General features: G+C 34.4%; 1 protein-coding gene across 1 annotated transcript in view; it reads right to left on the bottom strand.

Moving 5' to 3' along the window:
• Positions 1-16432, bottom strand: part of LOC129799204 (serine/threonine-protein kinase Tao) — a 29775-nt gene that overhangs the window by 8089 nt on the left and 5254 nt on the right. The window contains exons 4-10 of the mRNA XM_055842893.1: positions 11983-13009; positions 7698-7871; positions 3763-4125; positions 3440-3679; positions 3184-3357; positions 205-426; positions 18-136 (exon numbers count right to left, since the gene is read on the bottom strand). Coding sequence (XP_055698868.1) covers positions 18-136; positions 205-426; positions 3184-3357; positions 3440-3679; positions 3763-4125; positions 7698-7871; positions 11983-13009 — 2319 coding nt within the window. The remainder of the gene's footprint in view (positions 1-17; positions 137-204; positions 427-3183; positions 3358-3439; positions 3680-3762; positions 4126-7697; positions 7872-11982; positions 13010-16432) is intronic.

Raw genomic sequence — 16432 nt, 5'->3', positions numbered from 1 at the left:
GAAAATCTACCACTTACCTGAATCCCATTCGAGCTGATTCTTCATTGAAGCTCTCCATGGCCTTCTCATGCTTCTCATGGAGCTCCCGGATGCGTTCAGTTCTCTCCTGACTGAACTGCTGCAATTCCGCCTCCATCTGCAAAGCAAAACAAAATTCCCATAAGCCCCAAAAAAGCCTCAAAAAACTCCGTAAAAATTCCTGACTTTATTCTCCAGCAGCGCTCTCCTCACATTCACACGATCCTCGAGCTCTTTTCGCTCACGATCTCTCTGCGCTTGAGCCTGCATACGATTCTTATTCTGATAGGCCATAAGAATCTCCAATTCATACATCAACTTGTCCTTCAGCTGCTGACACTCAAGCTCCTGACTCTCATCCAGGCGCAGACTCTGCTTCTGCAGCATATCTGCAATACTCTGTTCATACTGCCAAAAACAAACGAGGCAAAGAACATTGGAAAAAGAAACCGTGAGAAAATACTCAAAAAAAAACCGAACGACGCGACTTATTCGACTCTCTCGAGTCATAAATTAAAAAATTATACATTTTCAGCCTCAAAAATTAATGGCTTATAAATTTCAGAGTAATTTTGCTCTGCAAGAAATTTTTCACTCTGTGTGAACTTTCAACTATGATGGATTTGCGCCAGATAAACTTTATCTAATTTATTTTATAAGTATTTTTACTCCATTTCAGGAATGTATTTATAAATTTTATTATTGCTCAAACTCAGAGAGCAAGTGCATAAAATCTGAATATTTTTTTCTGCCCTTCTCCATTAACTCCGATGCACTTTATTTCACAATAAACTTGGTTTAAATTAAATTTAATTGAAAGGTCTTCCAATTTCCAGTCCGACTGTATCAGTCTCATCTGGCAATGAATCGATAATCTACCGTTAATTTATTTCCTTTTATCTTTTTCATTCAAATTATATAAATTTTCTTAGTACGACTTTTTTGGACATAGACTAACCCTTTAGGGATGATTGGAACACCGGTGTCCCAATTTTTTTTTCCTACGGCCTTCTAAAGTTAAGTTATGCCTCTAAGAAGTCAGAAAGTGATTTTTTCTGACCCCTAATTTTTGACTCTCTCTCGTCCATAAAAAGCTGAAAGGTACGAGTTATCGAATTCTTCTTTTCGACGACCCCTACCTATACGTCAACATTTTCCTAAGAGGTTTTATATATTGGTTCCGTTCAGTAATAACCTTTCGAAGAGACAAAGCCACTCCAAATCCAAAAGCCAATCTTTTTCGAAAATCAACTGGAAGTCTAAAGTGCAAATATTCACGTATTCGCCGCTTTAAGCGCTGATTGTTCTGCCATTTCGAATTTCGGTATTCTTGACACTTCAATCGTCAACAATGGCTCCATTCAGTATAATAACCTTTCGAAGAGACAAAGCAATTCCTAACCCAGCAACGAAAATTCCCTGTTGGAACACCGTTCAGCAAACGCGTCCTTACGGACTGGGAAAAAGCGAACGCGGTTGAAACAATAGTTCTCTTTGATGGCCACCATTTTCTGAACATTTAGGACGCCGCCACCGTCGCGGCATGTCGAACAGGGAACTTTATCGTTGCTGGGAAGCGAAGCCAAACCTATTCGAAAATCTAGCAGAAGCCTAAGGTGCAAGTTCACGTACCTGCCGCTTTAGCGCTGATTGTTCTGCCATTTCGAATTTCGATATTCTTGACACTTTAATTATCAACAATGTCAACAACAGTGTGCAAAAGTTTACAGCAAAAAGTGAATTTTTGTGTAGTTTTGAGGAATTATAAAGATGGCAGAACGTTTGAATTGCCATTTCATTAAAATAAATTACCTTTTAATGAACTTGCTCACTTTTGTGTAACTCGTCGGTTTAAACGTTCGAACTTCCAACGGGTTTTTAGATAAGTTCTCTCTGATATACCTTCGAATCGGTAGAGGAAAAACAACTAAAGAGCGCTCTCAAATTGGGAAGGTTATTACTGCACGAGAGGATTGTGGTAAAAGAAAAAGAAGAGTAGAATCGCTGATCCCGCCGGCAATCAAAAACGCCTTTGATAAATTACATACATTTTCTCCAACTTTTTTGCGAAAAATTAGTTTGAAAATTCAAAATTCATTTTCAATTCTTCGATCATCAACGATTTTTTTTACAAGTTCAGGTCGATTTACTTTTCAATTGGAGAATCATATTCTACTGCATCTAACAGCTTTCAATACGCACAAAGAGCCCAAACAGAAGTTGATTTCGATTCTCCAATAGTGTCTTGGATAAAAGTTAAATGGAATTCTATTTGCACAAAAAGTCGTTGAAGTTCGAAGAATTCAAATTCAATTTCGAATTTTCATACTAAATTTTCGAACAAGGTGGGGAAAATTTATGAAATATCACACTAAAAAGCTGGTAAAAGTTACTCAGTGATTATGGAGTGATTAAATACTGGGGAGAGAACAGTAAACGTCGTTGTTCAGTTTTTTTCCTTACAACAATGCGAAGATCGACACATTTTGACACTTGAGCACTTCGAAATTCGAACAGGATGTAACCTCCGCCACCTTGCGAAAGCATTAAGAAGTAAGAAAGTCTCTTTTTTGGATCTTCAAATAGATTTTCGAATTTTTCAAGATCTACTTCTGTACGGAAAGAAAATGTCGTTTATGTTCGAAAAGTTTAAATAGAATCTCGAATTTTTGTACTCACAAAAAAGGAAACTGCGGATGACTTCAGACACTTCGAAATTTGAATAAAAAATCTTACTTCAACCACCAAACGGACAAAACGAGAAGTAAAAAGTTCTTTTTTTTGATTTTCGAATTCGATTTTCGAATGTCTTTTTTCTTAAAGAGAACTCCGATTTTTGCTCTTCGAACTTGATTATTTAATAAAATAAAAATTTTCTTTAAATTATTTGACGCACATTTTTTCGTTGTTTTCTTTTTTTTTCCTGCATTTTTTTTATAGTCAAATTGACAATTTTACTCAACGCCACTTGTGATAAAGAAAGAATGCCATAAAAATTGTCTATATCAGATCCGTAAGACATTCACATTACATTTTGCTATTTAAAAAGCTTCAAAAGTTTTTGTTGGTAAGAAGAAAAAAGAACAAGTACTAGATAATTCTTTGAAAATGTCAAAGACATCTAAATGGCTATAGAATGATAGAAAAAACAAGTTGTAACTTTACCTGATCACCAAGAAGAGTTAATTTGCGATGTTGCTCCTCTTTCAATTGTTTTATCACAGCTTTTTGTTCATCCTTGGGTGTTGTCTGCAATATTTGCGCCTTTAGCGCTTTATATTGTCTCGTTTGTGTCTTGCATGTCTCACGAAATTGTTTACGTATCTGAAGTTCTTTTTGCTGTCAAACATACATTTCCCATTTAGCCCACAGAGAAACAATTAAGAAAATCAAAATCAAATGGGAAAATTTGATATCAAACCTTTAAACTCTTCGGTTGCTGCTTCAATTCCAAAGCATGCTTCCTCATCAACTCCTTCTCCGCCCGATCCATGTAATCCTTTTGGTTTTGCAATTCCGTCGAGTGCTGCTTCGTTATTTGCTCCTCACGCAAATTATGAACACTCTTTTGCTGTCGATACTCGAGCTCTTGCGTCTTTTCATGGTGTTTCAGTAGCATCCCATGTGCTTGCTCCAATTGCTGCTGCTTCTTGCTCAATTCCTATTTTTTTTTTACCAAAAGAAACCCCTCAATATTCCTTTCCCGAAATCCAAAAAAAAGGAAGAAAGAAAAAAAGAACTTACATCTCTCAGTAGTTGGTTCTCCAGATCATGGAGAACCTGTGTCTTTTTCCTCCGGAACTTCCTCATCTCCAATTCAATGTAGTTCTTCTGCACCCTGAGCAGTCGTTGTTCCTCCTGCGCTTCCGCCTGCTTCAGATTCTCCTTCTGCGATTGCAACGTGGCATCACGTAAACGCTTCGGCGTTGACTCATCCATCGACAATTCACGCTTCCATCGTTCCTTATTCAACTTATACTCCTTTTTCCTATGCAACTCATACGCCTTCCGATCATTCTCATGCTTCATGGAGATATCCTTGAACAGCTTCTTCTCAGCCACATTGTTCTGCTTCACGCGCTTCTCAATCTCCTGCTGATGCTTTATCTGGGCAAAGGAAAAAATGCCATTTTGAAGGTAATTCAATTGAATGCTATTTCAGCAGCAATTGAACAATAAGAAAATAGATTAAATTCTCTTTGGATGGTTAAAGTCTTCCCATTTATTTTATCCAAGAAAATTGGATAATTATTCTCTGCAACATTTGATCAAAATAGTTTTTCTTGTGAAACTCTGGAATGGGTTTCATTTTCTGAATAATTAAAATCTTATACTAAACCTAGAATTTATAGTTTCAGTAGCTACAGTCGCTACAATCAATAATTTTTTTTTTAAATTTATTTTCCTAAGTTTTGAGATAAACTATCCTCAAACTTTAACCCATTCCTTACCATGGTATTATACATCATACGCAAATTGAGTGATTTTAGATGATTTATTCCTGGGCAACTTTTATCCGAATTGTTGTCGGGAATGGATTTTTAGTAACTTTAGTTCTTCAATTACTTGGGAAAAATGGTCCGACAGAGATGAAAATACATTTTGTTATTGTTTTCTTGCTTCGCGAAAGATCATGCAAAATTTTTGTTCAAAATGACGGACGGAAAATTCAACATCCCGTCGAATTTATTAAAATTTGCCTCTTTCCTCTTTCCTGATTTGAATTCTAGTTGCCAATTGGTGTTCTTGGATAGTTACTCTATCTAAATCAATAAAGTTTGTAATGAATTAAGGCACAAATTTTAAATTAAGCGACCGTTAAGACGTGTGTTTGACAGGGGCTTCCCGCACCCCCATAATAGATTTAAAAAAAAATTCTTTTCAAAAAAATCATCTATTAATCTGTAGAAAACTAATCCCAAAATATGAACTTTCTATCTCAAGTATTTCTGGTAGATTGACTGAATGGGTTAAAACAAAGATTTTTAAATGTCTATTCCAGGAAAATTAAGGAAAATCTTTTTTAGTAATAAATGTGTGGCACAAAAGTTACGAAAACCAATATATTTCAGGATTTAATTGTGGGAAATAATTCAACGGAGGTTGATTATGATGGAGAAAAAATCAATTACTAAAACTGTTTGTAATTTGGGACAGCATGTAACTTTGGACACTATGAGGGTAATTTTGGACACCACAAATAAATTGATTAAAATTATGGAATTTTCTTCAAATGTTTAATGAATTATGTATTCTATTTGAATATTTGTTCTTTTTGGCAGATTTTAACACTAAGTCTTATTTAGCTGTGGTGTAGGGGAAAGTGTTCTGCCTTTGAATGCGGCAGCCTTTGAATGTTTCAATTTTTTTCTTATTTCTCAACGCAAAAATTCTATTTTGTGAACTATAGTTAATACTATTGACTATTTTCTATTAATTTGGATTAACAAAATGAAATTTTAGCTTTTGTAATAAGAGAAAAATTTAAGCATTCAAAGGCTGCCGCATTCAAAACCAGGCCACTTTTATATTCTAATAATTTTTCTTGGATATTTTTAAGTGATATTTTTATTAAATATTCATTGAATATTTGGGTTTATTTTACGCTAATAGTGACTTGTTCATGTGACCTAGAGTGAGGTTTGTCTTGTAAAATACGTTTTTGTTTTTCTCTGCAGAAAATGGACAATTTTGTCGAAGATTTACCCGACAGGTGATGCTCGCTATTTCGGACAGGTGTCTTCTTCCTCGAAATTTTTATAAATTTTTAGTTTTTGAAATAACTTAGTTTTTAAAAATGCCTAAAAAGATCAAGGACAATCATCTCTACGAACGAAATGAAGTGCAAAAAGCATTCAAAGTCCCGGAAAAACAATGAAATGAATAAATCACCGCTTAGTAGGAGTGGCGAAGTCAACTCTCTATAAAGAATTATATATAGAAAGTTTGTGGGCTGCTTGGAACATTCTACGGTTTCTTCTCATATACAAGAAGAGCACTTGGTAAGATATGTTCTTGAAATGGAGAACACTGGGCATCTAATTGAGGCGGATTAGCTGTCCAAAATTACAAGCAATGTGTCAAAAAGTACAATAAAATTCATGTCTATATTTTTATTTATTTTTAAATGTATCAAGATTAATTTTAGAAAAAAAAAACAAAACTAATAAACTGCTTTTCAAGGACAGAGACGCCATCAAATAATGTGTCATAAAGGACACTGAATTTAAATTTGTGTAACAGTATAAGAAAAGAATTTATTATTTAGAATCCAAATTAGAAAAGATTATGAAAGAAAAATTTTATCAAAATTTGTGCGATCTCAAACTTTCGAAAAAAATGAATTTTTTCCCGGATATTTAGATATAAATTGCACGATAAAAATATTAACAACAAGTCACGCCCACTCGGTTCATTTTTTTTATATTAGTTCCACATTTAGAGCATTTAATATTTATAATCAGCCACGTGAAATATATTAAAATGTATGAATATTCAATAAAAGAATGCAAATTCTATAGAAATCTACATTGAAGTGTTTTTTACTGTCTGGTAGGGGCGTGGCTAAAATTTTAGATAATAAAATCCTTTAATTTTGCAACGCAAAAAGCAATATAACTCGGTTTGAGATATTTTTCAATACATTCAATGGAGTAGATTAAATCTTTTCTGGAAGAAAATTTAGCAGATCGTTTAGTAAAAAACAATTAGCCATTCAAAAATTGCATAAGGAAACCGTGTTAATTTCGGACAGCTTGCAATATCGGACACTTACTAAATTTCTGACAATTCTTAATTTTTAATTCTTTGTCACATACGCTAGAAGTTTGTACAACACTAAAGCAAAAAAAGTGTAGACAAAACGCCTTGAAAAAGTTCCAGAAAGGCTAGGAACATCCAGAAATTTTGTGTCCGATATTACACACAATGGAATACTTATATTTTTTATCCTTTTTTCAATCATTATTAAGAATTATGTGTTAAGAATTGATTTTATATCAGCTTTTATTTTTTATCAATAAAATATTAGCTTCTTATGGAATATTTTTTTATCTAGTTATCAAAATTAATTGGTTTGTAATAGAAAAATAATCAGTTTATGAAAAAAAATTTCTCGTAAAGAAAAAATTATCAGCACCCAGAAAGAAGCTTCAACAAATGAACCATTGAAATATTTCAAATGGGGAAAAATATTTGGGAAATAATATTAGCAATTTTCCATCAAGGGAATTATCCAAGGGAAAATACAAATGGACTTCCCATGGTCAAAAGAAGAATATATCCAACATTTGTCCCGCTTTTTCGAGGAAACTTCCACTAGAATAACTATGAAATTCTTGGGAAAATCCTCCAACAATTCTGACTGGAAAGATCCACCAGATTTTCCTGGAATTTCCAATGGAGAAACTAGGAAATCGCATTTGAAATTTCCCACGGAAAGTGCGTTACGTTATGCAGGCTTCCATAGTATTTCCTTGCGAAAATTTCGCGGATATTCCGAGGAAAATTCCAAAGGAATTCCCACGGAACACCGTGGATAAAATTTAATTTTTAATTTTTTAAACTAATTAATTTTAATTTTTTAAATTAACCATTAAATCTCTTGAAAAATTGTAACCTGGAAACTAATTCTTAATTTTCAAAAGAGAATTTTTAGTAATAATTTTTTAAGTACTTACAGCCAATTTCTCAAGTTCTCTGGTGAAATTATGCAGAAGGGCATCGTATTCTTTATCAAGAGCTGCCTTGTGAGCCTCCATTTCCACTTTGCACTTCTCTTCCAGCTTCAGCAGAGCAGCCTGATGTTCCCGTCGCATTCTCTTGTATCCCGACATTTGTTCATGCATCTCCTCCTGTACAAAGCAAATGTCAGTGATCAATCAAAATAGAAAAGACAAAAATTCACTTGAGTATGAATTCCTTGAATTTCCGTCTCTCACAATTGAAAAATCATACCAATACATTTGAATAGAAACATGAATCATGGACAAAAGAATTTCCTGTGGAATATTGATGAAACAAAATCAAGTAAAATATGAATAGAGACACGGGAAAATGAAACCAAAAAAAAAGTCACCAAGTTACACAAAAAGGTCAAGAGGAACTCTGTGAGACATTCTTTTGAACGAAAAAGCTCCTCAATGGAAAGCTTTTTAAAGCTTCTTCTAAATTTTCCAAGATGATGGATTGACTATCATTTGCTTTAAAAGAGACATGCATCAAATTTCAAGATTAATTTACTCTTAAGATGAAAGGACATCTGAGACATAATACTTTGTACAATAAATAAAAGACATTTTGCTCCATTTTCTCTCAAAATGATTAATGTCTCAAATTATCCTAGACGCCAGTCTCTGTTGTCTTCGCAAAAAAACACCCTCCTCCCTTTTTGTAGAGCATCATCTGCACTTTAACACAATTTCTTTGCAAATGAAAATTAAATAAAAAATCAATCCAAGAATTCACTTAGTTTACTCAAGAAACCCTGAAACTTGCAATTTCTCACAATTCACAGTCTCACAGAGATAATTCACAAGTTTTCAAATTGAAATGCATCCAAGTCAGAAAAAAGAAAACTTCTGTAATTGAAGTCTGGAAAGTTCATCCTTTCCCGTGTATACATTAATTCACCATCAGACTTTACCCTTCCCAAATGTTTACCAACTAATTTTCTAATGAGATTCAAAACAGCATAACTCAATAATTATGTATGTGGCATTATAAACTTCTTATCATCTTGTTTTGATGCTTTTAGCTTTTGGAAGAAGTTTGCTTTTAATCCCCTAAATAACTTCTGCGCGAAATGTAGGTTGAGGTATTTAAAATGTCGTTTATCAAATTTATCTTGTATCGCATTCTCTGAATATATTGAAATATTAAAGCGATTGAATTTATAAGGAATGCCCGCTTTGTTCGAAACCGTTTCAAACCGATTTTTAAATTACTTAATAGTTTATCCAAAATAGCTTAGAAATTACAACTAAAATTCGGTCAAACGGGTCAAACAGTTCAGAACCGATTCTTTACCAATCCATAAAATGAAGTCCGATCATTCGTACATCTATTTGAAACTCTAAATGCAAAACGAGTAGTATGTCAAACCGGGTTGAAGTGCACATGGCAATTCGTTGAGATCAGTGGCAAAATTAATTAGAGCCAGTACCCCCAAAGCTTAAATGGTAGAGCATTCGTCTAGACAGCAAAATGCCCCCAGTTCAAACCTGGGAGGGGGCAGGAATTTTTTCCTGTCTCTATTTGGGTTAAATTTGTGAGTTAGGAATCACTAGTTCTGATTGTGGTCTCTCTGTGCACAAACACAAGATTTCTTGTGATTACGTACCAAGTGAACAGAAGTCTGTTCAAAAACTCTTACATTAAAGACAAAACGGTAATACGGGCTTTAGATCTAAGACTTAGTTATATAGCTTAACTGCTCGCATTCCTTATCAATCACGAATTTTTGGAAAATTTTAACTTACACTAAGAAAAAAATTGTAGGGTTGAAATAACTCTATCGCCTAGTTGAATTAACTCGAAGAATATCGATGCAATTGATACTCTTTTTCGTTGTAAATTTTAGTAAATAGAATTGAAACAACACTTCGTGCGAGTTGAATTAACTCGTCGGATATCGATGTAATTATTACTCTTTTTCGATGTAAAATTTCATCTCGACTGAAGTATATACTTAAGTGTTTTCGTTTTAAGAATATACTTCAGTCAAGAAAATTTTCGTGTGACAAAGTTCATATGGAACATCAACTAGAAATATGCCTGACAGTTTTCATGAAGACATTTCGCTTGGAACATAAGGAATTTAAGGTCAAAAAATAATTATAAAGAAAATGATAAAATAAAAAAGAAACATAAAATTGCAAAATCCATCCATTTTGGGATTTAAAAGAGTTATATTAACTCTAAAAAAAAGATTTTTTAACTCTAGAAACGAGTTATTTTAACTCTTAAAATACATGACACTCTTTTGTCATGTAAATTTTAGGAAAAAAAGTTAAAACAACTCTTCGGAATATTACACATAAATAGAAGTAAAATCACCTCTAAAATAAAGTTAATCGAAAATCACAGCTAAAAAGAGTTAATTTAACATCGATTCGAGTAAGTTTTACTCGTTTATTTTTCTGAGTGTATGATTGGATTATTAAAGACAATTCACCTATTAGGCTCTCAAAAAACAATAAAATTCCTCGCTATTTAGAGAATAGAAAATGAAAGAGAGGGATGTGAATTTTGGTTTCACGAAATTTTCCTGATCTAAATGGTGTACCCGAGGCATTAAAGACGAAATATTCAAAAAAAGATTTGGTGTTCATGGTTTTCTTCGAGGGGTAACTCATTTCGGGGAACTCGAGCCAATCTGGCTGGGGAACCCATACATATTTTTCAGGAAACCCGGGGAACCCATACATTTTTTTGGGAACCCGAGCCAATCTGATTGATTATGAATTACCCCTTGGTTTTCTTTCAAATTTCATGAAATCAAAATTCACGTCTCTTTCTTTCGCAAAAGATTTGCATAAGTCTGTCCTACTCTTTCGACTTAAAATTGGACTGAACTAAATTTAATTTAGTGTGATGTTTAAAAGAATAAGAAGAGTGAAAAAGATGTAGGATAGACATGTAGGATAGACATATGAAAACTTTTATGAAAGAAAGGGATGTGAATTTCGATTCTATGATTTTTTTTCTCCAGGTCGATAAAATTTCATGAAAGCAAAATTGGTGTCCCTTTCTTTCTAAAAAACATTTGCATATGTCTATTTCACCCTATCTGACTCGAAATTAGACAAAACAATTTAATTTGGTGTGATGTTAAAAGGAAGAAAAAGAAGAGTGTGAAAGAGTAAGACAGATATGTGTAAAGCTTTTAAAAAAGAAAAGGATGTAAAATTCGACTTTATGAAATTTTCTTGATCTAAAAAGCTTTGCAGGAAGCAAGAACGATTAAAAACGAAATGCCTAAAACCGGAAAAACTAGAAACTAAATTCAGACGAAATGTTTATAGCTCCGGCACACCTTTTAGATCAGGAAAATTTCATGCAATCGAAATTCACACATCTTTCTTTCTCAAACGTTTTGCATGTATTTATCATAATCTTACGGACTCTTCTTCTTCATCTAAACATCAGACCAATTTAAATTTAGTTTAATCTATTTTCGAGCACGAAAGAATGAGATAGATATATGCGAAACGTATGAGAAAGAAAATGATGTGAATTTTGATTTCATGAATTTCCCTGATCTAAAAGGTGTGCCGGAGCCATTGAAGACGAAATGTTCAAAAACAAAATTCCAAAATCGAAATTCTTAAACACGAAATCGATGATTATAAATTGTTCAAAAAAGAAAAGTACGAAGACAAAGTGTAAATTGCAAGCGAAATATTAAAAAATAAAGTTTCCTAAATCACAATACGCCTGCAGTTTGTATACATTTTTTTATACTAAACGAAATACCAGGATTAAAATGGACTAAAGAGGAAATCTTACATAATTATTAAGATTGCAGCAATTCAACTATTTTTTTGATGCTTTTGAAAAGGGCCATGTGTCAATTTCATTCAGGAACATTGAAAAAAAATCGATTGAGCGAATCTTCAATTCCCTTTCCATAAAATCCATTTTATGCGTTTGTGCATCATGTCATTATTCATTTGAACTGAAAATGCGATTTTACATTTAATTCTCTATCCCACAACAATTTTGCGACACTTTAATTCCGACCGCTTAAAAAATCAATAAACATTGAAGAAGGATTTGCTGAAAAATGAAAATTTCTCCACTGAGAATCTCTCACGTTTTGGTCATTTCTCATGGGGAGGATTTTAATAGAAACAAGAGAGAAACACATCAGATGGAGAAAAATTTGTAATACTTTCTCGTCAAGGATTCAAAAATATTAAAAAAAATAAATAAAAAGGAGATTTCAAAAGGGAAATAACTAACCTGCATATGCTCCTTCTGCTGCTTCGTGACGATGCTCGTGGTGCGAATGGTGGCAAAGTTATTGGGTCCATGTTCGTGCATTGCATTCACCATGGCCTGTTGCTGCACACCCGGATGCTCATGCTGATGAATTCCACTGGCTCTGGACATTCCAGCCGCCATCATCTGTCCACTGGACGATCCAGTGTGATTCACTGGCGATGGAGTGCTATTGGCATGCATCATTGGCATTCGATTCCTCGAAGGATTCCTCGTGATGGCACCCAAATTGATACCACCATGCTGTCCACTTCCACCCTGTCCCAAACACACACCACCCGCCGCCCCGGGACCCAGGGAATGGACACCGTGAATGGAATTGGTGGAGGATGAGTGAAAATGGAGATCCTGACCAGTAACTGGTCCCACTGAATGCATCGAATGCTCCGAAGTGATACTATTGCTCTTACTACTATCCCCGCCAGTTTGTTCATCTGGCGTATCTTCAGCATCTCCCATCGTACTCTCCGTCTCGCACGAATCAATCATCAGGATCTTCTTCATTTTCCGATAATTCAAATTGTCCAACTCACGCACGGCCGCCTTTGTCCTGGCAATCAGTTCAATCAGAACATTGCCAGAACGTGGACGCGTCACGAGAGCATGGGACAGCAATTTGGAAGATGTTGGACGATCATAGGGTGACTTTCGCAGACAAACTTCAACAAAACTCCGAAAAGTCTCTGACCAATCTTCCGATTGCAGAGTCGGAGCTTCATTCTGGGCAATGTGATAGAGAGCTGACATGGCATTCATATTGAAATAGGGTGGTTTTCTCTCAGCCAACTCAATACACGTAATCCCCAATGACCAAACATCAACTTTACCATCGTACTGACCCTCATCCATGGCCAGAATCACTTCAGGAGCCATCCAATAGGGCGTCCCAACAAAACTATTGGCCGGACATTTAATTGCTGCACTCCCAAAATCTGCCAATTTCACTATTCCCTGCTCCGTCAGCAAAATATTCCCAGCCTTGATATCCCTGTTTTTTATTTTTTTATTTTCATTTTTTTTTGTTTATTATCCCACGCGGAAAAAGACAGAAAAAAAGTCAAAGTGAGACAGAGATAGAAGGGTAATTTTCTTGGTTATCAGAAATTCCTCTGACAAATTTCATTCTAATGATAACACTCTATTTTTTCTTTCTTTCTTTTTCTCTCTCTTTCAAAATAACTCTTTGCCGGTTGCCTATCGCTTTATTTTTTTTTGCGTTTGTTCCAAATGCATTAATTCACACTAAGTCTCGAGAGCTAATTTTTTTTTGTGATGGAGTCACCTTTTGTGGCATTTTTCTCACCCATTTGATCACGCACATCCCATTCTCTTGCCCCTAATGCACCAATTTGAGTCATATTGCAGAGTAGCTCATTGGAATGCTTATAGGAAGTGAATTAGTTCAGGTATGACACTTCAAAAATTTTGCTAATTTGAAAATTAGGATTTAGGACTGAATCATATTGGACAGTCATAGGCTGAAGTTTTTTTCAGAATTGAGCAAGGGGTAGCTCATAAGGAAACGAAACGTATCAAAGGGTAGTTCATAAAGATTCCCAGTAGGTTTCTAATATATAAGCTGAATAGATTTCTAGGTTCTCAGTGCGGTTCCCTTAAGGACCCTGAAAAATGTATAAATGCCCCTCATGTTCTTTGAAAGAATATATAGGTTTTTCTGAAAGAATGCAAAGGTTCCCTTAGTTACCCGTGAGTTTCCTGAAAAAGAATGTAACAGTTCCCCGTGAGAACTTTGAAAAATGGTCTAGGTTCCTAGGTTCCTCGTGAGTTTCCTGAAAAACTCTATGAGAACCACGGGTTCCCTGAAAGAATGTAAGGGTTCCCTTGGTTCCCTGTGAGTTCTTTGACAAATTGCATCGGTTCCAAGGTTTCCGGTGAGTTCCCTGGAAAAATGTAAGGGTTCCCTTGAATTCCCTGAAAAAATCTTAGGGTACCACGGGTTCCCTTGATTCCCCAGGTGTTCCTTGATAAATCTATGGATTCCCAGGTTCTCCGTAAAGCCCCCGTGAGTTTCTTAAAAAAATATATACCGTCGTTGCGGGTGACTTTGCACTCTGTTGTTCGTGAGACTTTCATTAATTCTAGCACTTATTGATAGACTTCGCCAATCCGGTCTACCATGTCAAAATATAGATATAGGGATATGTTATGTACCAAGTAAGGTACAATGATCCTCAAAAGGATACTTGTAGTTTCAGTAATGGTCAATGAAATGCAAATATAGGTATTTTGTCAAAAAACAGCTCCGTGAAAAAGTTATCTGAAGGTGCAATTCCAAAATCGATTTCAGAGTAGTAAATTGCCCAAATCTATTCTAAATTTCTCTGCCTAAAATAATATACTTCGTTTTTGTTCATTATTTTTATTAAAATAATTTTTTTCACTATTATCTTCCTAAGAACGCATGATTTATGTTATAGAATTGCATTTAATGGTCTTTCTAAAGCTTTTTTTTTTTTAGAAGTATTTGGCTAAAAATTATCCATTTTTTTGGGAACTTAAGATAAAATGACCGAGATCTGCAAGATGGTATGATCGCCATCTTGATTTGACGTTTCTGTCCGGCATTCTGAATAACTGTCAAAACAAAATTTTCATCCGATTGAGCTGAAATTTTAGTATGTTCTAGCTGATGTCAAGGCCTTTTCAGAACATATATAAAATCCGACCTAGGTCAAGCAATTGTCTGGATACAGGGACTCCAAGTTCAAAATTATAACATTTTCATCAATACAGAACTACACGGAACTTCTTTTATCGAATTCATCACATAAAAAGACGGCGCTATCGTTACGTGATTAGATTTAACAAACAAACAAAAAGAAAAGTAATATTTTTGTTTATAACAGCATATTATTTTATTATCTGAAAAACTGTTTTTGCAGATGAAAAAATAAAATAAATAAATACATTTTCCGTTTTTTTTCTAATATGTAAGAATAAATAAATTTGTAAAATAAAAGCCTCAACCAATTTTAATGGTTACTGAGGCATTTTGTTAAGGTTTTGAAATTCAGGATTAGAAAATAAAGTTCGCACAAATATGAATATTTAAAAATTTTAAACTTTGAACATCTGTATCTAGGTAAATGATTGACATAGACTGGAACATAGATACGTTTTGAAAAGGTCTTGACATCAGCTACAACATACTAAAATTTCAACCCAATCGGACCAGTTTTAGATTTTGACAGTTATTCAAATGGCGGACAGAAACGTCAAATCAAGATGGAGACCACGTCATCTTGTAGATCTCGCGTATCTTAACCCTTAGATGTGAAGATCTTTGTTGTTGTTTATTATCAGAAATTGTTGATTTTTTGGTATTTATTAAAAAGTTCAAAGTCACCCTCACCTTATCCCAAGTGCAAGCCTTTTTTCTTGATTTTTTTTAACATCAAAAAATTTTACAAAATTAGTGCTAGTGGCACAAAATCCATTCATTAACAACTGAATACAAATAATTTTACTCAAAAACCCCCCTCCCTTCACTTTAACTATCCAATTTTAGAGGGTAAAGTTGAAAACAGCGAAAAAAAGTGCAAAGACACCCGTAACGATGGTAAGGGTTCCCCAGGTTTCCTGAAAGAATGTAAGGGTTCCATTGCTTTCACGTAAGTTCTCTGATAAATTTAGTGGTTCCTTGATATATAGTAGGGTGTTACAACAAGGAAAAAAAATCTTTGGCACTATTCTCAGGGTGATGTATTTGATGAGACAAGAATGTTTTTCTTCGACAGTTTCGAAAATTTTTCTGTGTAGAACATTTTTCTGATTTTACACTACAGAGAGGGTCGTTCAGCCACCTCTAAACAGCGTCTGATCATATGGTCGTAGAAGAAAAACTTTCTCGTCTCATCAAATACAGCACCCTGAGAATAGTGCCAACAAATTTTTTTCCTTGTTGAAACACTCTATTATATAGGTTCCCTGAAAAAAATCTTAGGGTACGAGTTTCCTTGATTTCCCATGAGGTCCTTGATAAATTGTATGGGTTCCCGGGTTTTCCGTGGGATCCCCGTGGGCTTCCTAAAAAAAATCTAAGGGTTTTTCTGAGTTCCCTGCAAATGTATGGGTTCATTCTCGCCCGTAATTTAGGCAATTGCAAATATTTCATGCTTGTGGAGCCTAGTTCTGATTCTACTAAATTAATTCAATTTTTCATAAAGGTTTGATGTATCTAAAATAAAACTAGGTACGCTATTAGCCTCTCCCTCTTCTACTTCATTTACTGGGTATCTTCAATACTCTGAAGATGGAACCTTGCAATTTAATTGAAAACCAAAAATCCAATTACAATTCAAGTCTGAAATAAAAAAAAGGCGCAAAAATAACTTTATCATCCCCCATCAGCTAACAAAGAATCACAACTGAGATAAACCTATCAAGTCTT

This window comes from Phlebotomus papatasi, chromosome 1 (genome assembly GCF_024763615.1).
Source record: "Phlebotomus papatasi isolate M1 chromosome 1, Ppap_2.1, whole genome shotgun sequence".
NCBI classification, from domain to species: Eukaryota; Metazoa; Arthropoda; class Insecta; order Diptera; family Psychodidae; genus Phlebotomus; species Phlebotomus papatasi.
The sequence above is the reverse complement of the archived record's forward strand: the minus strand, read 5'-3'. Positions and strand labels throughout refer to the sequence as shown.